Source organism: Falco punctatus (assembly GCF_963210335.1).
Source record: "Falco punctatus genome assembly, chromosome: 9".
Taxonomy (NCBI): Eukaryota; Metazoa; Chordata; class Aves; order Falconiformes; family Falconidae; genus Falco; species Falco punctatus.
The window spans coordinates 54,443,586-54,468,958 of NC_137589.1; the positions used below are offsets into that span (position 1 = coordinate 54,443,586).

At 57.0% G+C, this 25,373-nt stretch overlaps 1 protein-coding gene across 3 annotated transcripts; it reads left to right on the forward strand.

Moving 5' to 3' along the window:
• Positions 1-444: 444 nt before the first annotated feature.
• On the forward strand, positions 445-25,300 carry NCS1 (neuronal calcium sensor 1). Of its 3 annotated transcripts, none has more exons than XM_080402693.1 (8): positions 448-2,717; positions 15,998-16,022; positions 17,842-17,980; positions 18,463-18,541; positions 18,676-18,764; positions 19,079-19,156; positions 19,549-19,665; positions 20,260-25,300. In XM_080402693.1, exons 1-7 carry the CDS (start codon positions 2,654-2,656, stop codon positions 19,645-19,647), a joined length of 573 nt encoding a protein of 190 aa, XP_080258819.1. In that variant the 5' UTR covers positions 448-2,653; the 3' UTR covers positions 19,648-19,665; positions 20,260-25,300. The 3 variants fall into 3 exon arrangements, with proteins under 3 accessions (XP_080258821.1, XP_080258819.1, XP_080258820.1); XM_080402694.1 differs by having other exon boundaries at positions 20,360-25,300; XM_080402695.1 differs by lacking the exon at positions 19,549-19,665 and having other exon boundaries at positions 445-2,717; positions 20,360-25,300.
• The last annotated feature ends 73 nt before the right edge of the window (positions 25,301-25,373 follow it).

Sequence of the window (25,373 nt, forward strand, 5' to 3'; positions counted from 1 at the left end):
TGCATGGCTAAGCCTGTCAGTCTTGCTGTGTTCTAGGGAAAAAGGGCGCAGTGGTTTTATTAAGCACTTTTAAGTGAATATCTGAGGAAGGAAAAGCTTTCTGCAGCACAGACACGGCCATGCAGCTCCCAGCTTTTGCAGTCAGAGCATGAAGCATCCTCAGATCCCATCTCAAGCGTCAGTGGTGGCACAGCAGGAGAGGTAGTGGCTTCTCCATAAGCAAGACCCTGCTCTGACCGTGACAGGGACAGCAAATATTGCCCAGGGAATAATCATTTCTATGGCAGCATGTTGCAGTATGGTGAACAAACAGCGGGTGCACCATGAGCAGCATATGTGGCTGTTTAATAAAAAAGCCAACGCAGGCTGGCTGCAAGCTTGTGCTGCAGTGGCTGACGGTGGGGAAGGTGTGAGCACTGCCTGGGCTGCTGAGGTCTGCCTCAGGGGCAGGGGCTGGCCCAGCACTGGATTTTCCTCGCTGAGCAACCAGCCAAGCTCCTTCCCTGGTACACTGACTGCGTTCAGCTGGACAGGATTGTTTTGTACCCCAGTCACTGTTCAGATGTCAATTTTGCTGGTCCCAAGAGTCTTTCCAGACTGGGGCTGTGTTCCTTGGGCTGCAGAAATGTCACTGCATCTCAGAAAACGCCACTGTTGGTGTTATTTAAGCAATAATAGGATTAAAGCTAATAATTAGGAAGAGAAAGTGACTGGCTTGCACAGTTTCTGATTATTTTTCTCCTCTCATCTGGGTGATCTGAGCTCTCTCTTCAGCATTCCCTGCGGTGGAGGCAGGGTAGAGTTTTAAATAAAATTAAATGCCTTTACCATCGGTTTTGCATCAGCAGAGCTTATGTTAAAGCGGCTGTGCTGCAGGGGGAGGGTTTGGAACTGGCCTGATCTCCTCAGCTGGGTGCAGGACAGGTTGTGCTCTGCACACAGCAGGACACCCCTGCTGCAACATGGTTGCAGCCCAGTGACTGCAGATGAAGGGAAATACTGCAAAAATTGGTATTTTGCTGATGGGCAGCAAAGGAAGGGGCTGCATGGGGCATTTTGCAGCAGATTTGTGGACTGAACTGAAATCTGCTGAGACCTATGCCAGAGTCACAGAAGGGCCTTTGTCCCTAAAAGTAGTGCAAACATTGGTAGTGGCTAGAAGAGATGCTGGAGGGTAGACACGAGCCTCGAGCCTTGCAGCTCTGCGCTGCAAATCCCCCATCTCTCAGTGCTGTTGCTCCTGGTGGTCCCCCAGGGTGTGCTGCTGCTGGGTGCCTGAGCTGGGACACAATGATGGTGGTTTTATACTATTCTGCCTTAATGAGCTCGTTTCTGGAAGGCTGGGTAGTGGAGGAATATGCGTTTTAGAAACATCAGCCTGGGGAACATATCCCTAGAGAAGTAAGTCAGGCAACCCTTTGCTGGTAAAAAACAAACAAACAAAAAAAACCCAACAAGGTGCAGAGAACAGCATTGTATCAGCTGTGCCCTTTTGCTTCGCAAGTAGCCAGTGTGCGTGCTTGTGTTGGGTGCTTTGCAGCCTGTTTCACTGTATGCAAGCCCAGTTTTTTTCCCTGGTTGGCTGCTGCCACGGAAGTCCAGGCATGCCTGGGCAGCTCCAGCCGGCCTCTGTTGCAACATAAGCAGGAGGAAAACTATCATGCACATCAGTACAGCTAATGAATGTGTGCACACAGATCTAGAGAGCTTTTATAGAGGCATAAAGCCCTGCACGGTGTTGAGGTGGAAAAGAGCCAAGTGCCGCCGATTTTAGCACTTGCATGATTTCCTGGCTGTGCCGCAAACCTGCTGTAGGTTGAATCCGTGGGTTTTTGAAGGGATTGAGCTTGGTCTCTAGATGCACGTTGCAGAGTGGAGAAAGGCTGGTGGGATTCCTGAGGGTCCTGCCGTGCGCGGCACAGGCCTGCCCTTGGCGGGGGCAGCCGGGAGCTGGAGGTGTTGGTGTCCCACCAAGGTCATCCCCGCCCCTCAGGCCCTACGCGCAGCCCTGCTGCCGGCTGCGAGCTCCCCTCGCCCCGTCCTCCCACCGCCCGTCAGCCCTCCCCGACCTCCACCGAGGGGCGGCCTCGGCGGGACCCCAGCTGAGCGTTGTCGCCTCCCGCATTTTGCTCCGGGCTTTCCCCGTGGATCCCTGCAGGGCAGCTCCGGGAGGGGGTGGTGGGCGCGTCTCCGTGGCGGGGGCCGGGCGAGGCCGGCCGACCCCCCCTCCCTGCCGGGGCCCTCGCGATTGGGGGCGGCGGGGCCGCGCCAGCCCCCCTCCCCTCCCCGCCCAGGCCGGGCCCGCAGGCGGGGCGGAGCGCGCCGCCCCTCCGCAGCGCCCCCCCGCCCCGAAGCGCGGCCGCGGCCGCTCCGCGCCTGGCAGCGGAGGGGGGAGGGTGCGGTAACCAGGGTCACGCGCGGGCGGCCCTGTAGCGCCGCTCGGCTCCGCGGCCCGGCCCCGGCCGCAAAGCCGCCCCCTCCTCGCCCCGGCCCCGGCCGCGAAGCCGCCCCCGCCCCGGCCTCGCCGCGGCATGTAGCCCGGCCGGGCGCTGCCAGCGAGGCGCCGCGGCCCCCCCCCCCCCCCCGTCCCTCGATGCCCCCGCAGTGAGGCCGGGAGCTGGGCGAGCCGGCGCTGCGCGCGCTGCCGGCCACCATGGGGAAATCCAACAGCAAGTTGAAGCCTGAAGTCGTGGAGGAGCTGACCAGGAAAACGTACTGTGAGTGAGCGGGCCCGGCGGGGCGCGGGGGCCGGGGCGGGCGGCGGGGGCGCTCGGGGGGGCGCGGGGCTTCCCCACCGGCACGGAGGCGCGATGCCGGCCCCGGCCTCCTGCCCCTGCTCGGCCCTGCCGGGGCAGCGGCGGGCTGGGCTCCCCCCGGTGCCGCTCCCCGGGGCAGGCGCGGGCTCGGCCGGGCTTTGTTGCGAGAATTCGGAGACGAGCCCGGGAGGACAAAAAACAAGCTACCCCGCGAGGCCGCAGAGGCAACGGTAGGGAGCCAGGGAAACGCTCTGCTCTCTTGTGAAAACGATTCTCCGTGGCCTGCTCCTAAGCCTCCGGTAACCGCGGGACAAGGGCCGCATCCTGCGCCCACCCGGTGCGATGCACCTTCCTTTGCTGATCCCCCTGCCCCAGCGCGGAGCATCCTTCCTTGGCGCCGGGGCTGTGCTGCCAGGCCGGTGCCGGGGGACGGCCGTGGTGTCTCGTCCTCCCCTCCCCACTTCCCCGGGGCCAGGCGGCTGCTCCCTCAACGGCGACCCAAACTGCCTGGTTGGCTTCCAGAGTTTGGATGCGTTAGGTGGAGGATTTCTCTTTGTTATTATGCTCTGAAGTGGAGACAGGAGCCCGATGCCAGAGAGTTCAGTATTTTTCTACGAGTATCTCGGTATCAGTTTAATAACCTGATTTTCTAAGTGAGTGGTTTTCCCATCTGAACCTCTACTGTAATTTTATTAATGTGGCTGGTGCCTGAGCCCATCCAGTTTTAGCAAAATCAGGGTTTTGTTTTCCCTGAAGGTTGCACAAAGGAAACAAAGGCTTCCATGTTTCAAGTTTCCCTCTCCGCTTGCAGGTTGGAGATGCTCCCCTACCATGCAGCAGACCTGCGAGCTCTCCCCGCTGTCGTTGCTGCAGTCCCACAGCAGTGCTTACCCAAAAAGGCAATAGATTAGGTAGGATGCAGCAAGTTCTCCCATATGGAGAAGAGGCAATGCTGGTGCATTGCACAACCCTGCATGTAAGGTTGCGCTCTCGGCGCAGCACAACCAGGAGCAGGCGGAAGAAGGGCAGTTGTGGGGGGCATGTCTGCAACAGCTAAACCGTGAGTGGTGGTAGGAGAGGTTGTAGTACCCTGGCTGGGCTTCCTCGAAGTGGCTTGGGGAGAAGAAGCAGTGAGAACATGGCAGTGCCGGCTGGGCACTGACCCCAGCTGGGGTTGAGCCCTGGATTTTGGTGTCCTTACTGCAGTTGTGACACATGGTGGGTGCAGCCGCGCTGGGCCAGGTATGGTTATTGCCGTGCTGCAGTCGCCCACTCCATTGCAGCCACTGTGATGATCCCATCTGCGATGGAGAGGGAGGGGAAGAGCTGGCCCCGGTACAGCCTCTTCTGCTGGTGATCTCCAGTGTGCTGGGCTTTCTGCACTCCTGGGGTGGCTTCTCTGCATGAGGAAGGTGCTGACCCCGGTGAAGCTTACAGTGAGACACATGGGCAGTTGATGCCCTGTGTCTTACCAGTAGCTGATGCCAAATAAACACTGCGCTGGTGAAACCATGACCTGTGGGCACAGGGATGGCTTTTGCTGGATAAGGCCAGCAGAGGGTCATTGCCCTTTGAATCACTTTATTCCCAACTTTCTGCGCCTCTTTCTTGGGCACCCTTCCCTTCCTACCACAGCGCCTCCAAAATGGACTCTGGTCCTCTGATAGCTCCCTCAACGAGCTCCTAGCCTGCCCACTCCAGGCCTCTCGCTGCCTCTTTTTCAAAGTGCAGCCCACTCATCCACGTACCTGTGCAGGTGAAGCAACAGTGCCTGGGCAGCCGTGCCATAGGGCAGCATGTGGCCCTTTGCATGGCTGGAGCCCCAGCAGCATCCTGACATGCCCCAGCAGCATGCAGCCAGCAGGGCAATGCTCGCCAGGGAGAGCTGTTGCTAATACCAGGCTCTTGTTTGTTGAGCTCTGCTTGTTCCACCTCTCGTCTCTGGGATTAATTACTTTTGCTGAGTGTTTCTGCAGCTGTCAAGGCAAGCACGCGTTCCCTTGTCTGGCAAAGCACTTCACAGGGCCCTCCCAGGCATGTCTGAGAGCTGATTTATCTTCAGATGATTTATCTTCAGACCCTGGGAGATTGGAAAGCTATTGATTTCCTTCTGCATTTTGGGGAATCTAGGCAGAGGAGGTGCAGGTAGGAGTGCAGGGTTGCGCTGAGTACAGTGGAAGGGACTGATCCAGACCCCTGTGCCACTGCTGGCAGACCAGTGTGAGCAGGGGATAAGTCGTACCCATAAATCCATGGCATGCTCAAGAATTTCTCAAGGTCTGCCTGGGAAGGGCTTTACTTCACAGCACTGTGGTATTTTGGCACCTTTCTGGGGGACTAGCAGTGACCATCCTTCTAAGAGCATCCCTAGCACGTGGTGCCCTTCCTGCATGCTGGCTGCTGTGTTACTGAGTGTGCGCTGGCCCTGCCTTGTGCATGGTGCTGTTTCTGCTGCTGTTACAGCACATCTGGGCAGATGTCTCCAGGAGCCGGTAGCTGCCTGTGGTACGTGAAGGGTTTCTCCCACAGTGGGGTTTCCTTCCATTGCATCGTTTTATGTTTGTGCCATTTCCACATGAAACGAAGCAAATAACCGAAGCCCCTTCTTGGTTCTGCAGTGTCAGAGGCATGAGGAGACATCACCCGCTCTCCCTGCCCCACGCAGCTCTTCTGTAGATCTTTCTCATCCATGGGACACAGAGGATCCGCAGCCTTTGCCATGTCCCTTCAGTGCTCTTCCAGTGCCTGGTGTCTTACTGCATGCCCCAGCCACTGACCCCTCTGTTCTCTCCATCTCTGATTTGGGGCATTTCTCTGGCCGTGCATCAGTAGCAGCAGTCTTGGGGCAAAGCCAGGTGGTGGGAGCAGTTGGGAGAGGAGCATGGGCCTGCTCATGTACCAGAGTAGTCACAGGCATGGTGATCATGCCGAGGATGCTGCTGGGTTGCCGCCAGTGACCTCCATGAGATGCAAGAATTATTTTACTATGGGTATTCAGAGCAGGTTGTCCCGGGCCCTGCTGGGAACCAGACACGGGAGGGCAGGAGCCTGGAAACCTTGTATCTTGGCTTCCCTCCCCACTCCGCTCCCAACTTATGGCTCTAGGGGCCAGATTTTGGTGGCACTTGGACACCTCAAGGCACAGGAGATCCGAGGGCTTCTTCGAAGTGCCAGCTGCCCAAGTCCTGTTGTTCTGGTGACCCATCGCTGTGTGCCTTTCAGCATCTCTGGGCATCGGAGTGCCCAGGAATACCCGGCAGTGCCAATCTCGCCTGCCTGCCAGGCACTGGAGTGATGCTGGTGGGGAGAGCCCAGCTGTGGGGCTAGGATTTAACCTTCCTCATGGGCCAGGCTGGTGCCATATAGGAGCGTGTGGGAGAAGGCAATGCTGAGTAATAATAATAATAATGAATAATAAATTATGTAATTCTTTGTACTTCCATAGAGCCTTTCATCCGAATGCTCTTGAAGTGCTTTATAATCATTAATTTATTAATCTTCCTGATGCCTTGTTGAGGCAGCTCAGAGACACAGTTTTGGCCGAGTGTGTGTTTTGTCTCAGGAGGCGGTAACGCCCAAGACTCGAAGGAACCACTGTCCTCCCTGGATCCTGCCTGCCAGCCCCTCTTTGGTGGGGATTTAAGCCTGGACTTAACTTGGGCTGGGTGCTTGCAGCTCATGGATTGTGCTTAAAGAGCTTTGCAGGGCTGCAGTCAGGGGGTTCTGCTAAGCTGGATGTTTATGAAGGTCCTGAGGCGCTGCTGCTCCCTGCAGCCTGCCTGAAGTTGTGTAAAGTGCACGTGTGCATTTGTGGGTGCAGAACATGTGTGGTGGGTGTGAATGGCTTGATGTGGATTCCTGGCAGAGAAACTGGGAGAGAAATGCAGTGCTGAGTATTCCTACTTGCAGCGGTGCTCCCAGGCCAGGCCAGCCACTGCACTGGCAACCCTTAAAATCACGAAACGTGCTTAAAAATACCATGAGTTTTTTCATAAGAGCACATTTTAGCTGTTCTACTTAGTCATTTTGAGGGGGGCTGGGTTTCAGGGTTTGCTTTTTGTAGCTATTGCCTGTGTCCAGTACTAGTAACTGTATTTTTTTTAACACTGGCTGCAGTAGCCGTGCAATCCAGTGCATTCGGAGCCATGTAGATGCAGCAGCATCACTGCTGGGACCAGGCATGGGGTCACAATGACAGTCCCTGTGCTCTGGAGACTGCAGCCAGGCTCTGGTGAAGGCATAGGAACTGCAGCAAGGGTGCCAAAATGACGCCCACGGCGCTGGGAGGCCTGGGCTGCAGAGTGGGCGCAAGGAGAGGAAGAACGCTCTTTTCCCAAGAACCACGTCCCACCCACTGTGATCTATTTTGTGGAATTTAAACTCGCTCTGGCATCATCATTTTCTGCTCTTTTACAATAAGCCGCAAAATTGGCTCTGTTGCTGGACAGTAATGCGTTGAATTAGTGGGCATTAGTTTAAGAGCAAACTACAAACATATTGATTTATGGTTACAGGGGTACGTCGTGGTGGACTGAATTCTGTGGGAAAGGTAATTCTCCGACTGCAGCCATTTTCAGCCAGGAAAATGGCTCTTTTCCTTGCTGGGGGAACTGGCTTGGGGCTTTGCTCCATCATGCTGCCCCGGTGCTGGGGGAATGCACCATCCAGGGTGGTGGGCAGGAGCAGAGGGGCAGACGGAGCAGAGGAGGGACCTCAGTAGCTTCCCACTGTCGCTTTATTTTTAGCCTCTGAAACGTTTGGCCCTGGGTGCTGGGTTTCTCTGCCAGGTTGGTTCGTGTTGAAATACCTCCTGTTGCTCATCTGGCAGAAAGCAGGGCAAACTGGCCAGGTGGTTACGCACCTGTTATCCCTTGGTGGCAAATGCCGAGTGAAATGCTTAAAGCGTGGAGCCCTGAAGCCAGGCTGAAAGGCAGCTCCTTGCCGGTGTCTGGTGGCTGCCTGCGGTCACCCCTGCAGCGTCGGTCCTGTACCCCTTGGCTGCACGTGGCCCTGTAAGCACCTGCTTTGGGGCTGCCTGCACAGCCGTGGGCAGAGCAGGTGGCAGAATCTTAGCCCATGCAGCCTGCTCCTGGGAGAAGGGCGCTGGGATGCCGAGGTGGGCATGCGCCCAGGGTGTAAAGCTGAGGCTGGGCTGCTGCTGGCTGGTTGAGCTGGCGGGCATGCCTGCCTGCTTCGAGTGCTCTCAGCGCATCACAGCGCTTGCAGGAGCCCAAAAGGGAAGTTCTAGGGGGAGGAGGAGAGCACCTGCCCAAGCACCCTGGAGGTGTGCTGGGGACAGGGGAGCAGAGCAGGCCTGCCATCCTGTGCCAGCCAGGGAACTCCAAAGGAGAGCAATGGGCACGACACGCCGGAGGGATGCCCAGTGCCTGGCTGTTGTTCAGTACCTGTTTTTACTGCAGCCGTGTGTAATCCAGAGCTGTGAAGAAGATGGCAGCTGCAGTGCAGGTTCACTGTGAGCTTGGTGGGGACCTCATGTGCTGCCTCCGGAGGGCTGTGGCACTCTGGAGGTATCTCCAGCCCCTTCCCCAAGGAGACCCCAGCCTGCTCCTAGTGGATCTTATGAATAGGCATCCCATGTACATGTGGACCTGGGGCTCCGCAGGTACGTGCAAGCGAAGTAAGTTTTGGGGTGTCCCTGCAGTCCCTGGGAGGTGCTTGCAGTGCCTGGGTGGGAAGGGGAAGAGGTGGCCGAGGGGCCCTCTTGGCTCCCTCTGCAGCAGAGCAGAGCAGCCGTTCCTGCCGGCCGTGCTTGCACCACTGTACTGCTGCTCTCACATCAGAAGAATTACATTTCATTTATCCCCTGACATGTTAATAGATCCGCTTAACCACTCTCCTGACCTTTGCTGCTGCCACTGTTATTAAGGTTGTGAAACAAGAAGCTCTGAAGGCATCAAAGGAAGTGGCTGCTTCAGGTAGGAGCCCACAGATGCACTCAGTTATTGGGGTGGCATTTGTGGGGTCACTTTGTTCCACCCACCCCTCCTTGTCCTCTAGGTCTTCTAGGGAGCTGGATGGGAAAGGGAGCCAGGGTCTGTGCCCTGCATCCCTGCCCTCATCCTGGGGTGCAGTGCTCCCATCACCACCACTGCTGTGTGTTCCCAAGCCCAGTGGTGCTGGCACAGGGCTAGCTTCTTGTACCTCCTGCACGTTGTTCTCCCTTCAAGGCATGTTTTTGGTCTCTACAAGGAAGGAGGGCTGCCTGTGCTTTGTCCACCTGTGCTTCTCCAGTGTCTCCTGACTGATGGCTGGACCCTGTGGAGATGCACTGCGTGTCTCTGTTACCCCCCACAGAGGAGCAGGTGTTCTGCACCTCCAGCACCCTTCACTTCTACGCCCCTGGGCGCAGCATGGTCCCTGCAGGCAAGACGGGGAGGGGGACGGAGGTGGTGGCCCCACTGCCAGCGAGGCTTTGCCCTGCAGAGTCCTCCTCAGCTCCCCTTGGCTCCTGGGTTTGATGGCCAAGTTGGAGAGACTTCCCTTCCCCTGCCTGCGCTCACTCCAGAGAGGAGTTCTCTCCTCTGCTGGGGGCAGGAGTTGCTCCGCAGGTTGGGGACAGCACCTTGGAGCACGAGGCCATGCCGAAATCCCCATAGCCAAGGCGGCAATTGAGCAGAGGGCAGGACACGGCTGCCCCCTGCCCAGCCATGGCTCCATCCCTGCTCCTGGCTGCGTCGGCTTGTGGAGAAGCTGGGATTAAATCCAGCCTGGGATAGACCTACCACAGCCACCAGCTCCTGCTGCAGCTGTGTTTGTCTGATTCATTAATTTCCAAATGATGGCACTGTCCTTTGCCCTTCCTCTACTGCCTTCGCTGCAATGAGCAACTGCTGCTTTTTCCCTGAACCCAATTTCCAAAGCCTAATGTTGGGCCCTTAAATATTTAATAAAGTCTAAAAAGGATTTTAACTGCATATTGGCTTTCCTGTTGGTACCAGCCCTGCGGGAGATGAGAACAGAGCTGCTCATAGACCTGTTTATCCAGTCTGGGAGCAAGGCAGATGAGCAACCGCCATCGAGAAGAGTGCCAAACACACATGCAGCTCTCTCTGCATATTGCTTTGTATCTCAGTAGTAACAAATGACACCAGTAACACTGTCGGGCTTGTGCTTTGAACATCTCGGAGGCTTCCGGACCTGCTGTGATGCTGGTGACATCTGTGTTTGATGGGGAGAGAAGCCAAACTGGGCAAGTGCATGGGGAGATGGGTGAGCTGGGCTGGGGATGTCCTGCGCAGACAGGTAGGCAGCTCTGGCTGTGTTGGTGCCTGCGCGCTGAGGCTGCTCCGACATCCCTTTGCAATGGGATGTTACACAGGTGAGTACCTGCATGGGAACACCCCCAGCACATGGGCGACACGGCTGGGGTACGTGGGGCTGGAGAGATGGTATGTGGAGATGGAGACACGGTGGTTCAGGCAAGCTGCTGCTGGTCATCTCCGGGAGCAAAAGAAAATGTCATCAGGCGGGTTCTTGCCACGGTTGTTTCCATGGGGGGTGACCTCCATGCTGCAGCCAGGTTTTGCTGGGGTCCTGTTTTAGCACTGCTTCCCCAAAGCTAGCCCTGTGTGGGCTGGCAGCAGGAGCAGACCTCAGCCCCGGGGCAGTCTGGTAGCCCCAGAGCTGGGACAGCCCTGACAGAGGGCAGGAGGACATGTTAACGTTGTGATGATGTTGAAGGTAGACTTTCTAACAGCTCTACGTTCAGACAGTTCTTAAGGATGTGTTTTGCAGTGGTGAGGGGTGGTGTGTTAGGCATTAATTGCAGGGTGTGTGGGGGGTTCACCCTGGAGCATTGTGGTATTTGATGCATGAGGGACTGGTTAGCTCATGCATGAGCACCCCAGTCACTTCTGCATCAGCATCCAGTAAGTTCACGCATGAATATCCAATTAATACACACACGAGCACACAATTAATTTACATGGGCACCCGGTTCCTTTATGCATGGGTACCCAATTAATTTGTGCTGTACTGCACACTGGTCCGTGCATGAGTGTCCTGTTAGTTGATGCATGGGTGCCCAATTAATCGGTGCAAGTGCCACTGCAATCGGCTGGTGCCTGATTGTCTACTTAATTTGTGCGTGAGCACCTGAGCCATTCACACCTGAGTGCCCAATTAGTACATGCACAAGTGTGTTACCTGCTAATTACAGTAATTTACATGAGTGCCCAATTCACCCAGGAGTGCCCACTGAATTTATGCGTGAGTGCTCTGTTAGTCCACGCATGAGTGTCTGATAAATTCGTGAGTGTCCAGAACATTTATGCATGAGCACCCAGCTGGTTCATGCACAAGTGCCCCTTTCATTCGTGCCGGAGCGCCCAGGTAGTTCATGCATGAGCACCTGATTAGTTCACCTAGAAGCATCCAAATATTTTATGCATGAGTGCCCAATTAGCCCATGCATGATCACCCAATTTATTTTTACATGAATGCCCATCTAGCTCAGACATGGGTGCCCGGTTAGCGCGTGCATAAGTGCCCCATTAATGCACACCTGAGCACTCTTTTTGCTCACGTGGGAGCACCCGCTCTGCACATGTACGGGTGCCCAGTTTGTCCTCATCTGGGCACTGCACTGAGCACCCACAGCAGGTTCAGGCAGCCTCAGACCCAGGCAGGAGCTGGAGTACAGGGTCGTGTGCCAGCTTCCCCCAGACCGGGACGTGCAGGGGCCTGCAGGGACCCCTGGAAGGAGCTGCAGCAAGTCCCTGGGGGAAAGAAATGCCTCCGAGAGTGATGCCGGACCAACGGCCCATGGGTTGGCAACAGGGCCCTCGGCCTGGCAGAGCTGGCACGCCCACCCGGCAGTGGCGGGGGAGCCACTTTGTGCCTGGAAATAATTCACCCCAGCTTCCCTGATGAAGTGGCAGTGCCCACGGCCCTGTGGGGTCAAGGTGCTGCTGGAGTGCGGGGGTACGTGTGGGGCTCAGTGGAGGCTCCCTGCTGGCCGCTGCGCGGGGACGGTGCTTGCTGAGCCTTGGGGAGCCCAGGCTCGCTCGAGGACACGCCTGTGCCACGGCCGCGGCACGTGGGGCCAGGCTGAGTGTGTGTGTCCCTGCTGAGGATCCAGCCCTGCCGCTGTGGCTGAACCCCTGCCCTTGCTCAGACAGGGCAGGGGATGGTTGTGGGATGGTATGGCAGCACCAAGGAAGCTCTGTGCAGCTGGAGCAGCATGTCATGTCTTGCATCCCACCATGGCCAGAAGTCCCCAGTCCAGCCGCCCCTCGGACACTCCTTACTGTCGCCGTGCCCTGCCACGGTCCAGCGAGCAGCAAGCTTCCCCCCACGGGCAGGGCAGTGGGGGGGCGTTTGCAGTGCCTGGTCCCTCCTCCTCAGTGCCTGGCAAACGCAAATTGATGGGCTCGAGCACTGCTTAACCAGATCTGTTTCTTGCTGCAGTGGCAGCTGGATGGTGGGAGGAGAGGGGGCACACAAAGGACGGGTGGTGATGGAGCTGTCAATCCTTGCCTGTGCCATTGGGGATTGATGGAAGGGTGGGGGTAGAGGTTTGGGGTTTTTTGGGTACAGGTTGCTGGCAGGAGGGGGCTGGGGGCTGCTTGCAGTGCAGCCCTGTCTGCAGTCTCTGCCCCTCTGTGCTGTGTGAGATGTGTGGCCGCAACCCTCCTCCGAGCTGAGACTGGAATGGAGATGGACCAACCAGCACTGCGACGGGGCAGCAAGGGCCCACGACTGAAGCTTGGCCGTGCAGGCAGCTCCCGCGCTGCTCCGGGGTGACTGCCCCGCTGCCTGCTCCTGCCTGTGGCGCAAGCCCTGCCGTTGGCGTTTCCCTGCACTTTGTTAAGAGCAGTGGAAACAAAGATGCTGCTGGCATAAGTTGCCATGCGGTGGTGTACATACAAGAGGGTGTCTGCAGCACGTAGCCCGGGCTCCCAGCTTAGTGATGCCTCTTACAGTGCTGCAGTTCATAGCGAATGCTAATACCCTGCCTTTCTTTAGCACCTTTCATCCCCAAGGATCCTGGGGCATACTGCATCCACTAACAAGCTGCTACGTGTGCCATTTATATCTGTCCCCATAGTGGCTGTAGGAACGGCGGTCCCTGGGGAGTGTGGCATGGCAGCTGAGCCCAGTCACAGCCCTGGCTCAGCAGGGGCGCAGTGGGAGAGCTGGCCCTGCTCGGGTGGGATATCGCAACAGAGCTGCTGTGGGTCACCCCTGTGTTCTTGTGCACTTTGGGTCAAACCTGGCTGAGGTTTATGTCGCTGCAAATTGATTTGCGTTGACTCAGCATCGCACCATAATCGATGCCAGAGGAGGGAAATGCAGCAGCTGCCACTGCACAGGTATTTTCTGTGAGCTTGGCTGGGCTCTGCGGGCTGGGAAGCTGCAGAGGATGGATTGGGGAGAGCAGAGGGACAGCCTGGCCCCTGCATTCGTGCCCTGTCCCCAGCCCCAGGACAGGTGGCTCAGTCAGCTGGGAGAGTGGCATGTCCCCAAGGCTTCCATGGCTGTGGGTCCCTGCTTCGGGGGACGGGAACGGACAGGGACAGGACACAGACACAGATGACACACGATGGTCGTTAGCATCCCTAATCACTGCTGCTTGGGAGTGTCAACACCCAGCAAGGTCATAGCAGCTGGGAAGTGGCAGGTGTTAAGTCATCATCTGTCTTGGATCCACAACTGCAGATACGGGGAGGCAGGTGCCCACTCAGCCCCGGCTTGCCTGGCTGCAACCATGCTGGGCTTGGGGCCGTGGTGATTCCCTGCAGCTGGAACACTCTGCCCCGGGGAGAGGGAAGATTTGGTGGCAGTGGAGGGATGCACCCAGGACATGGGTGGTTTTCTGAGGGCTGGAAGATTGGGCCCCATTCCCACCCCAGGGCAAACCCCACAGCTTTGTGCCTGCCTCATGCCTGGGGCAGGAGGAAGGGCACCGGTGCCAATGTGCTGGTGGGGGGATGGGGCTTTGCTTGGCCCCGTTTCCAGGGATGCATATTAACAAATCCCACCTCAGGAGCCCAGTGCCGGTTTTCAGGCTGGCACCTGAATGTGCCCCTCTGTTGGAAAAAACTCTCCTGGTAGCATCACGCATCCCTCCTGTGGGCACGAGGGGAGACAGCTCCATCCCTCCCCTCCCACCCCAGCCCGAGCGTGTCATTACTGGCATCTCTCCTGTACTAAAAAAAGCACAGATTCCTTAATTGTTTCCTGGTGAAGTTGAAAGGCAGCTCCTGGGCCTGAAATAGCACGTTGCGGGAAACACAGCCAAACAAGAGAGCGAGTAGAAGGTGATTTGCCTGGAGGGGCTGAGCCGAGCCCTGACTGCAGCCCCAGGCCGCTGCTGTTGCCCCTTTCGCCTGTCCCAAGGGCTGGCCGAAGTCCTGCTACTATCCCTCCTCCTCCCACCCACCTTCTTCGGCATCTGAGGGTGACTGGGGCTGCAGAGCTGGTGGATGGGGCATCCCCCGGGCATCCTCAGGGCGCGGCTTGTGGCTGGTGTCTGGATGCTTGGGGGCAATGTGTGCAGGGAAGCCTGTTTCTGTTGGAGACATCACTCAGCATCTCTCTTTTGGAAGGATGCTTACGTGAAACCCTTTTTTTTCGGGGGGTGGGGAATCCTTCAGGACTGGCGTGACTGTTGTTTGACCGTTGTTTGTGCCTGCCTCAGCTCAGCTGCTGGATGCAGTGTCCTTCCTGGTTCCCTCCTGCCAGGACACCTCTGTCCTCCCTGTCTGCTCTTCTGCCAGACAGCCCTGCCAAAACAACCCCCCAAATCCTTCCTGTGGCACAGCTGAAGCCCTTAGTGTCCTTCAGCCCAGGTGCAGAGCATCTCCACACCTGCCTCCTCTCTCCCGGGGTGCTGCCATCCAGACTCCCCATGGTGGTACAGTGGGTGCTGTTGCCCTCCCAGCATGGCTGGTCCCTGTGCTCCTGGCACAGCTGCCGCAGCACTTTGCCAGCTCCCTGGGTAGGTGAGGTGTGAGGCTTCCCTGTGCCGAGCCCTTTCTGGGGGAGTTTGCAGGCTCTGTCCCCCCAGCGGTCCCTAAGCTTGGATAGAGGGAAGCGCCCATGTGCACGTGGACAGCCTCGGGTGCAGCAATTCCTGGCCACAGGGATGCAGGAGCCAGCACCCGGCCGGCGGCTGGCCTGTGCCCTCCCGGCTGCCCCACAGCTGCTGCCTGCCAGCCCTCACCTTCTGTGATCTGCACCTTCTGCCAGGCATGTTGTACATCTTTCTGATGGAAAATTGCTTTCTTTTGGTTTTTTTGCCATCCAAGGTAATTGGTATTTGTTGGTGTGTCTTTGGTCTCTATTTTTATCAGCTGTTTGCACGTTGACACATCTCCACTCCTCCTCATATCTCACGGCATTTCAGAGCTGTTGCTTTTTTATTGTTATTTCGATGCATGATGCAAAGGAAATGACTAATGAAGCCATTCCCCCCATGCCTGCCTGCTGGCAGCGAGCTCCCTGCTGGCGTGCTGGTCAGGCACCGTTCCTGCAGCGGGATGGGTGCCAGCCCCCCACCCCATCAGGCTCCCCAGTGTCCCACATTCCATCAGAGCCTTTCCTCTGCTGAGGACATTTGCAATCTCAGCAGCTGTCCCCAGGCTGGGGACACTCAGGCTTGGCAACACTCATTTTCTAGCTTGTCACGTTTTTGGGATTTCTTTGGAGCCCGGTAAAACTTCCCAGGACCCTGGGATGGGTTTGATGGCGCTTCTCTGCTGAGTTCAGAGGCAGCTGGTACCTGGGGGGATGGCAACCCCAGGGCTGTGCCTGTGCCCATGCCCATGTTCAGTGTATGGATGTTGGGACTAAGCAAGTGCCTTCCCCAAGCCGCCTCCAGGCAGCTGTTTTGGCAGATGTTTCCAGGGAAGTTTTGGCTCTGGGAGGGCAGTGCTGAATCCTCCCCAGGCATGAACCAACCCAGCCCCTGCATGGTCTGTAGCATCTCGACAGCAATGGTACTGCACCGCCCTAGCAGGGAGCAAAACGTCTTGGTGGGCTCCCTGGTTTTGGGGCCAGAGGGACCCAAGCACCCGCAGCCCTGCCCCCGTCAGCCACCTGGGCTGCTCCAGGCTGGGCCTTGAAACCTAACCCTAATGTGGGTGACACCTGGCAGTGCGCAGGGGGGCGAGCCCTGGGATGTCACATAGCTGAAGTGCAGAACAGCAGCCGTTACTGGGAAAGCACTAAATTCCTTTCTCTTTTCTTTTTCTCTTTTCTCCTGTTTTCTCTTGCAGTTACGGAGAAGGAGGTGCAGCAGTGGTGAGTGTCCATTTTGGTGGCGTGGCAGCGAGCTGCCGGGGCACGGGGCTGGCGGGCAAGGGGGCCAAAGCCGGCGGTGCTCAGCAACCCCACCAGCCATGCGGAGCAAGGAGGTGCAGGAGGGTGCACCTGTTTTGGGATGTAGATGTTAGCTTCTAGGGGGGATACCAGAAAATAGAGGGTGTTTTCTTGCACGCTTCGTGCACAGTGGGCTTGGCTCTGGCTGCCCTTAGCCATCCATGTGGGATGGTACGTGCTCCCTCTCGTCGCTTCCCTGCCTGTGTGGGTGGCCAAGGGTAGGAGGGATGTGAGGATTTTTCAGCTGATGGCCATGGCCCTGGCTGCAGGAGGCCGGTGCTGTCCCAGTGTGTCCCCCTTTTGCAGTGGGGCCGGTAGAGGCTGGCAGGGGCTGGGGCCATGGTGCCTTGTTGGCAGCACGCTCTTGCCTCATCCCTTCCACCTCACTAAACATGACCCTAAAAAAGCCACTGCGTCCCTTTCATCTTCCTATCCCACCAGTCAAGGTTTGCTTTCTTTGTCTCTTTCTCTCATCCTTCCCCTACCCTGATGAGTCATAGCTGCAGCAGCATGAAAAAGATGTCACTGGCCATTTTCCCACCTTGCCACCCTCTTCCCCTCCTCCTCCAGCCCTTGGCCTGCTGCAGTGGGTGCCCGGCAGATCTGGGCAATGCATTGCACAATGTTCACGCACACTGTGTGGTCACTGCACCCCCAGAGCCAGCGAGCCCCTTCCCCTGCACCCTCCAGGGTGGCACTCGGTATCCTGGTCCAGCTCAGAGCTGGAACCAAGGGCTTTTGGGGGTGTTTAACCGCAGATGGGTTTTGGGGGACACCCTGGGCTGTGCCACCCCGAAGACACAGTAACCCTGCTGTGCCCCCCAGCTCGTCTGAGCAGCTTTCAGTTGGAGTTGTGTGAAAAATGCTGTCACGGAGCCTCACCTGCCTGGGGTGCTTCAGGCCTCTGTGCTGTTGGTTTTTAGCAGGGCATGGCTGCAGCATGTGCGTGCCAAGTGGCGGGTTGCAAATTGCCTGTGAGGTTGCTGTCTGTCATGAGTCCCTCCCCTGCGATGGTGCAGCCACTTGAGGGGAGTTTTCCTGCCTGCCTCCATGCCGGAGAGCCAGCCAGATGCACCTGACGTAGCGGGGCCAGGCTGCAGCAGTGGAGGGGAAGGGAAGCTCTGGCCCTCGGGTGAAGCTTTCTGTTTGCAGCTTCTTGCTTGGAGCCGTGTGCGTCTGAATTTCTGGGATATGTTTATATCTCTATATATGTATATAAACTCTGTTGCTGGCCCTGTGATGGCTTCAGGGCTGAGCGAGGCATCACTTGCCACGACACCTCTGCCTGCAGCGCGGCCGTGCTGGTGGGAGGTGACTCTGGGCAGGGGCCTTTTTATTTTAAAGGAGGTTTAAAAGACCCTCTTGGGTGCCTCTGGCTAGGCAACAGGTCCCTGTTCCCTCCCGGGTCCAGGAGTCTGGCTGTGGCTTGGTTGGCACTAGTGGGCTCATGACAGGATTGGAGCAGTATGGTGGGCACTGCTTGGTGTCACCGGTGCCACTCACTGCTTCTCCGGGCTCTCCCTGCTGCCACCCTTGCTGCGGTGCCCGCAGGGACCTCATGCTGCAGGGCTGGGAGGTTGTGGGTAGGTGATGGGAGCAATCCAGGGGGCATCCTGGGACCTTCCTGGCTCCAGCCCACTGCAGCACCAGGGAGAGCCCTGTCCCAGCGTCCCAGGGCTTGGGGGGACTGCATTCAGCAGGGAGACCCACCTGGTGCCCATCCTTGGCCCTTCCTTCACAGGTACAAGGGCTTTATCAAGGACTGCCCCAGCGGGCAGCTCGATGCTGCTGGCTTTCAGAAGATCTATAAGCAGTTCTTCCCTTTCGGTGACCCAACCAAATTTGCCACCTTTGTTTTCAATGTCTTCGACGAGAACAAAGTAAGTCTGTGAGCTGGGGGTTATGTTCCGGGGTGTCCGGGCTGGGCCTGTGGTGATGGTGGGACAGGTTCAGTACACGGCTGTGCAGCACCAGAGGAGCAAAATATTCCAGCACTTCCTGGGGCGTGAAATTAGAGTGGTGCAGCAGTAGCGGGTGAGCCCCTGTGCCCTTTCTGGTCGATGACAGTCGCATGGGAAAAGGCAATGAAGTGGCAAGCGAGAGAGGAGAAGCGCGATGTTTCAGTGCCGCTGACAAAAGCCCTACACGCGGTGCACCCCGCGCTCCGCAGTCACTCCCATCAGGATGTTTGCTGACGGGCTTGGCACCAGTGGCTGGATCACAATGCTGGAGATAAATGCGCATCACTCCTCCCTCCTCATTGCCTTTTTGGATGTGCCCCCTGAGACGGCACACATGGGCAGGGGGGGCTTTGCAGGGTGGGGGCGGCAGCGGCACCCTCACCCCCTCCTTTCCTCACCAGGATGGGAGGATCGAGTTTTCGGAGTTCATCCAGGCGCTGTCGGTCACCTCCCGGGGGACACTGGATGAGAAGCTGAGGTGTAAGTGCTCCCTGCGGGATGCTGGTGGGCTCAGCCCTGCGAGGGTGCGGGGGGTGGCCCAGGGGTGCTGGGACGTGTGTCCTGTGGGGAGGGGGCCGCAGACCTCAGCACCTTGGTGTTGCTCTGGCTTGCAGGGGCATTTAAGCTGTACGACTTGGACAACGATGGGTACATCACTAGGAACGAGATGCTGGACATTGTGGATGCGATTTATCAGATGGTGGTAAGCAGCAGGGGGGGTGGGGCTGAGCAGCCTCTGGGGGTCCCTGCTGGGCTGGAGATGGAGCTCTGTGGGCAGGGGGGCTGTGGGGAGGATGCTGAAACACCCTGATTCCCCCCATAGGCTTTTCAGTGGGGGGGCTGTGGCCATTGCAGCTGGGTCAGGGTCGGGTCTGGCCGCTGAGGATGGCTATGATGCCAGTGCCAGCCCTTTGTGCCTGTCCTGATGTTGGGGATGTTGAGGGTGTCCTCACCGAGGGACACCATCTAGGCAGGGCACAGATGGGTGCATGACCAGGTCCCATCCTGCTGCTGCAGGGAAACACAGTGGAGCTTCCCGAGGAGGAGAACACACCAGAGAAGAGGGTGGATCGGATTTTTGCCATGATGGACAAGGTGAGGATGCTCGAGTGATTTTTCCCTTGGGGCCCAAGGGATTTGGGAGGCGGTTGTGGGCCCCCCTGGCACATCTTGGCTCTTGCAAGCGCCTCCTTCCCCTGCCAAGAGAAGGTATCAACTGCTGCTGGGCTTGCTGCAGAGCCCTGCCTCCCTCCGGAGTCCCTGTATCCATTTCAGGTCCCTGAGGTGGCATTGCACTCTCCACGGCACTCCTCCCTGGCTGCCAGTGTGAATGGCTTGACAGGGAAACCGAGGCTGTGGGGGTGCACGCGGGCATCTATACAGGATGGCATGGGTGCTGCCAGCGCCCTGGGGTGCTTGGTGTCAGGGTGCTCAGTGACTTCTCCCTCCTGGGGGTGAAGCCGCAGTGCAACAGGGGTGTTTTGCAGAACGCAGATGGGAAGCTGACACTGCAGGAGTTTCAGGAAGGCTCCAAGGCTGACCCCTCCATCGTGCAGGCGCTCTCCCTCTATGACGGACTTGTATAGTCCTGGGGCCAAGCGGTGGTAAGCACAGTGTGAGGGGGGGGTCTGGGGATGCCTGTCTCCCACACACCTGATGCCGTTCCCCATTCCCACCTTCCCTGGGGGCAGGTGGCTGTTTCTCCTCTGCTGAAGCATCAAACCATGGGCTTCCCCCTCAAATCCAGCTGCAGGGGGATGCTGCTCCCATACCGATGGGTTTCTCCCAGTGCCCCGCATCCCGCAGTGCACCCTCAGACTGCAGCTCCCAAGGATGCAGTACAAGCCTCCCAGCTGCCAGGCGTTTGCCTGAGGCACAACTCTTGCTCTCACCTGCAGGTGTGGCTGCAGAGGAGGCAGGGAGGGAGCTGGCTTGCTGGGAGCACGGGAATGCCCCAGAAAGAGATTATATTCAAAGTTTTATTTATATTATATCTTACTATGTTACGCTCTGGAGTTGCCAGGGTTTGGCATGGTGTTGGCAGGGACACTGTAGTTTGCAGCATCCCAGGGGTGCTGAGCACCCTTGCCATGCAGAGATGTCATTGCAGTCCAAGCAGTGTCCAACCATGGGGGATGGTTTTTTTTTTTAACCCTGCTGGAGTTTTGTGCTGTTCAGAATCTGTTTTGTCTTTCCAGCTTTGCCCCTTCCAGCTGCCCCAGTGCTGCGCGAGATGGCTGCAGGGCTTTCTGCCCATCCTTCTCACCTGATTTTACTTCTCCCAACCCGCTCCTGCAGATGCCTGGGGGAAGACACTCTCTGTGCCATGTGACCACTGCTGCGTGAAGCTTACCTGTCCCTCTTGGCCTTCCTTTCTGTTCCGCAAACAAAGGATGCCCTTGAAATGTGAGCTCACTCCCCCTCTCTGCACTCTGAACCAGCCGCTGCCATTTGCCGACTTCTGCTTTTTCGAAGAAATACTCCACAGCAGACCCCAGTCTGAGCAGCAGCAAATGCCCAAGACTTCAGGGTTGGGGGAACAGATTGAGCATCACTGAAGGCAGAGCCCCCCTGGCCTCCTCACCTCCTATGCTCCCTCTTTCCTACATTTTCGGATGGGACTGCAGATGCGCCAGCACCAGCGTGGTCCTCTCCTAAGAACTGGCCAGCTGGAGATGGAACCCAAAGGTACCGGGGGGCCGTGCACCCCGGGGTGCTGCCTGCGTGGGGCAGCTGGGGAGCCGGGGCACTGACAGCAATTGGAAACACAATCCTGGCGTCACCTGTGATGCTGCTGGCAGTCCAGCCCGGCTCACTAGGGAGAGATATATATATATGGTTATATATATATATATATATTTCTTTTTTGTGGTGAGACAGTAGTGAGGCTTTTTTTAATATGCCTGTCTCGACGATTGATATCCTTATTTATTTGTTGTAAATGTTGTTGCTGTGTTTAGTCTTTCATGTGTGTGTCTGACCACCTAGGTGATGATCTTTAAGGTTTACATGCTCATACGCCATTGCGGGGCACTGGGAGCCTGCAATAACAATGAAGCCAAAAATCTGCCTTCCTCCCTCTCCTCTCACCCCCCATATCCTGAGCTCTGTGGGCTGGCTGCTGTTTTAAGGGGATGCTGTAGCTTCTTTTCCTCCTCCCGTTCCCATGTTCCCTGCATTTTTCTGTTCACCCTTCTCTTTGCAAGCTCAGCAAGGGCTCACTCAGCTCAGGCTCCAAGCAGACTGAGCCCAGATCATCCCTCAGTTGGGCAGGGCAAGGAAACTGCTGGACACCAGGATATTGCTATTTCCTCTTTTTTTTTTTTTTTTTTTTAATTTTCTCACTGCATGAAAAAGTATTAGTGGAGCTGAGAGTTGGGTTTTGCTTTCAAGGGGATTCCTTGATTATTTTCTGTTTTGCAAATGGTGGGAAGGTCTGTTTGCACCCTAGGTTGGTGGCTGTGAATTAGCCCATGTGCCGGTGGGGCTTGGGGAGCAGAAGGGATGCTCATGGGGATGGCTTGCTCCGTGCCCACCATCGCGGCTGGGGCAATGTGGCAGCTCCTGCCTCGGGGGTCCCAGCCTGGGAGACATGCAACTAGGAGTGTCTCCTTATCCCCTTCTTCCTTGTTTAGGACGTGGGAGGTTTTGCTGTAAACGAAGGGCATGGCCCCAAAACAGAGCCACTTGTGCCTGCCCTGGGGGAGGTGTAGGGCTGGGGAAACACGCCTGGAGACACCCGAGTGTGGCGCTTGGAAACAGCCACCCAGCCGCAAGAGCTGCCTTTGTGGCCTCTCCATCACCAACTGCCACTCCAGGATGTGCCCAAGTAGGGCTCAGCTGCACCGCAGCACCGCAGGACGCTGTTGGCATCTCCACCGAAGGATGAGCATTACATGGATGCTGCTGCAGCTCCGTTCCCATCTGCCTTGGCCTCTGTCCTGGGGAGGGAGAGATTTGCATCTCCTCAGGACCAAAGTGCAGGATGTCTGTGGGACCCTTGAAGCCAGCCAGGGTACAAACCCCTCCTGTTCCATCATGGTTTGTTCCCGGCCCAGCAGCACCAATGTGGCTCTCCCACCCCCCCCAGGGGCTCACCCATCCACCACCGATCTGGGTGGTGGTAGTGGCATCTTTCTGCCCCACTGTCTGCAGCTCCTGTGGCTGGAGCCCAGGCAGGGGACTGTCCCCATGGTGGTGGGAGGTGACATCTGGACATGGAGGATGTTCTCACAGATGTCCCACAGTGCAGGAGACATAGACGGTGCCCCAACAGGGTCTGAATCCTCCTGGTGTGGCAGGGACAGAGTCTGCAGCCAAGCAGTGCTTGTCCTTTGCTGTGCAAGCCCTGCTCCCCTGTTTTGGGGCCATGTGTTGGTGGTACTTTCTGATGCCCATAAAATAACCACCCTTCCCCATCCCCAAGGAGACTAACCTGACATTCACATGCAATATTTCTGCCTCTTCTGTGGTTCCTTGCCCCCAAGGGTGTCTGTGTTTTATTGTGGGGGGCTCCTGAGTGGTGTCACCTTGCTCCCTTCTTTGCAAACTCCTTTTTCTTGATGGCCTTTGTGGCCAAAACACAACTTTCTTGGGTAGATCTTTGCAGTGCCTCCAACTTCTCTAACTCTCATCTGCCAGATCAGTCCCTTCCCAGTGCCAATTGATGTTCCCAATGAATGTGACTGCTATAATTGCCTCCACTGATAAATGATGGATGCTGTGACATTTGACATAATTCCCAGGAAAAGACAAACCTCATTTGCTCTGACACTTTCCCCTGAAAGGCTTTTAATTTCTGGAGGACTTGTCGTGCTTTGAGCCCCATCAGTGCTCGCTGATGTCTCACCGGGGAGGCAGCCCTGCAAGGGCAGTGTGTGCGCAGCCCCTTGTCGTGGATGGGGTGAGGGACCAGCATTGGCTTAGGAGAGCTTCAGACCCCAGAAATACCAAAATTCAGTGTCCACTGGGCTAGTGCTGCCCTTGCTGCCAGCAACATCCTGCTGCCGCTGCCGCTGGTGAGCACAGGGAATGGAGCCCAATGCCTCATTCTCCCTTACCCCTTATTAAATATTTGCACATCAGAAAAAAAAAAGGCAAAAAGGTTTTTGTCTGTGTTCAAAAGCTCAGTGCTGGCTGTTGGTTTGGTGGCAATGATGAGTTTTCCTGGGCAGTGGCCCCTTCTGCAGGATTGGGGCTGGCTCCTGTCCTAGGTCCTGGCTCCAGACCCATGGTGGGTCCCAGCATGGGGTTTGTCCTGCCCTGGTCTTGGCATGCTGAGTGTCCCTGAGCAGATCATTTTGGCCCCAGTACTTCCCCTTGGCTGTGGATTTGGGACCCTGGCTTGGATGCTTATAGCTTGCCTTTGGGGAGCACCGAGGGCCTCCAACCCCTGAATATCACCAGAATCTGCAGATTCTCTGTACCGCTGAAAATAAGGCTTGAAGCATCTCATGCTTGGAAATGTTGGCCTTAACCACCTCGTGCCTCAGTTTCCCCATCAGTAAAATGGCCTGGGTGACCCATCCCCTCTCCAGAAAGTGATTCGATGCCTGTGCCCAGGGGAGCATGAGTGCTGGATATGGCTCGCAGCTGTGACCACGAGGGTTTGGCAGGACCTGCTGAACGTCAGGCACGTGCAGAACACTGGGAGTGGTGCATGAACTGCTGTGTCAGAATTTACATCAGTGAGTAATTCATTTTGGTCTTCTTTTTACATCTGCTCCTTATTAAAAGCAGACAGCTGACAAGACCTGGTTTGTTTCCGTTTATGCTTGGGGTTCCTGATGCCTGGCTGAAATAAAGCTGGCTGCAGCGCTGGCAATGGGAGGGGGACCTGAAGCACAGCCAGGCAAAGGCGAGGCTCTGGCCCCAGCAATTGCAGCGTGTCTGCACCGCCCCCCCGCCACCCCCCACCCCCCCGCCACCCCTCCAGTTTGTCCACACCAGTGTTGCCCCATTAAAATGCTGTGTCTATACTTCCTTTTGATTTTTCTGTTTGTGTGCTGACTGTTGCTGTTTTGTAACCATCTTTTCTTGAGCTCTGGGGCTGGGCTGAGCTCTTTTCCCTGGAGAGCAAGGACATGGGAGAAAGCTCTGGGGGCAGATGCCCCTCACCCTCTCATCATGCCACGAACCAGAACCTGAGAGAGAGAAGCTAAGTAGGTTTTTCCTCCAGAGCAGCCCTTTAATTGCTGCATTTTGTAATGAGACCGGGTGGCCCCTGGGAGTACTCCTCACTGCATTCACGGCAGGGGGTGTTTGCTTATGGGGGACCCCAGATCCTGTTTGTGCCTGGTACCGGCTGCATGTCAGCTGGCCTAACAGAACTGGGTGCCTGTCAGTGCACACTTCCCATGCTATTGAGACACTGCATCCCAGCTGGATGGGAGGGCCTGAGGCTGTGGGACCCCGGTCCCAGAGCCACTGCTACCCCCCGAGCATGCAGGGATGCAAGCAAAAGGCTGCCATGGGGCTGTGCTAACCCAGGGGGTGGGAGTGTCTCCAGTTCTGGGGCCGAACCCTGCTGGGAGCAGGGCTGGCTGTGAAGCAGGGCCAAGTGTGGCATGGGGACAGCCGAAATTGCTGGCAGTGTCCCTCTTGCCCTATATTTAGGGTCAGGGGATTTGGTTGGATGGAGTGGGTGGGTGACCCACAGCCAGCTTGCTGTCCCAGCATCGACAGCCCTGAGGTAAAGGGGGAGATCTGAGGCATTTTGGGAGGGCATCAGCCACCCCTCCTTCATGGGGGCATTGGAGGGGAAGGGTCTGGCCGGAGTGGTGGCTGGCAGGGCTGGAGTGAGGGCTGGGGGCAAAGGAGGGAGCCGATGGCCCTGGTCTCGGTGCCCAGCTTGGGGTGTCTCCTTGCAGTGCAGTTTTGGGGTCACAGTTACACATACCAGCTCTGACTGTTCCAGTGGTGCTGCAGGAAAGCCGTCCTTCCCTTCCTTTCTGCTCCTGCAGCTGCCAGCCCAGGTTGAGTGCTGTGTCCCCCGGGACCCCTTCCTGGGGGGCAGCCAAGACCCCAGCTGAGAAACAGCAGCTCCAGCAAAGAGCCTTGTTTGTAAAGATGAACCCTGTTTCTGTGTCCGTGCCAGTGTCTCAGTTTGCATGCCCTGCTGCCTTGTCTTGAGATGAATGCAAGAGCAAACCAAGCAAATGCAACAGTTTAAAAACAAAAGAAGTCAAAACAAAACCCAGGAACTTTGTGACAGTGGAAATAAAAGCTTAACGACAGTAACGAAGCACCCATGGTCTGTGATGTGCTGCAGGGGGAAGGCAGGCAGGCTTGCAGGGCAGCATGGGTCAGGCTT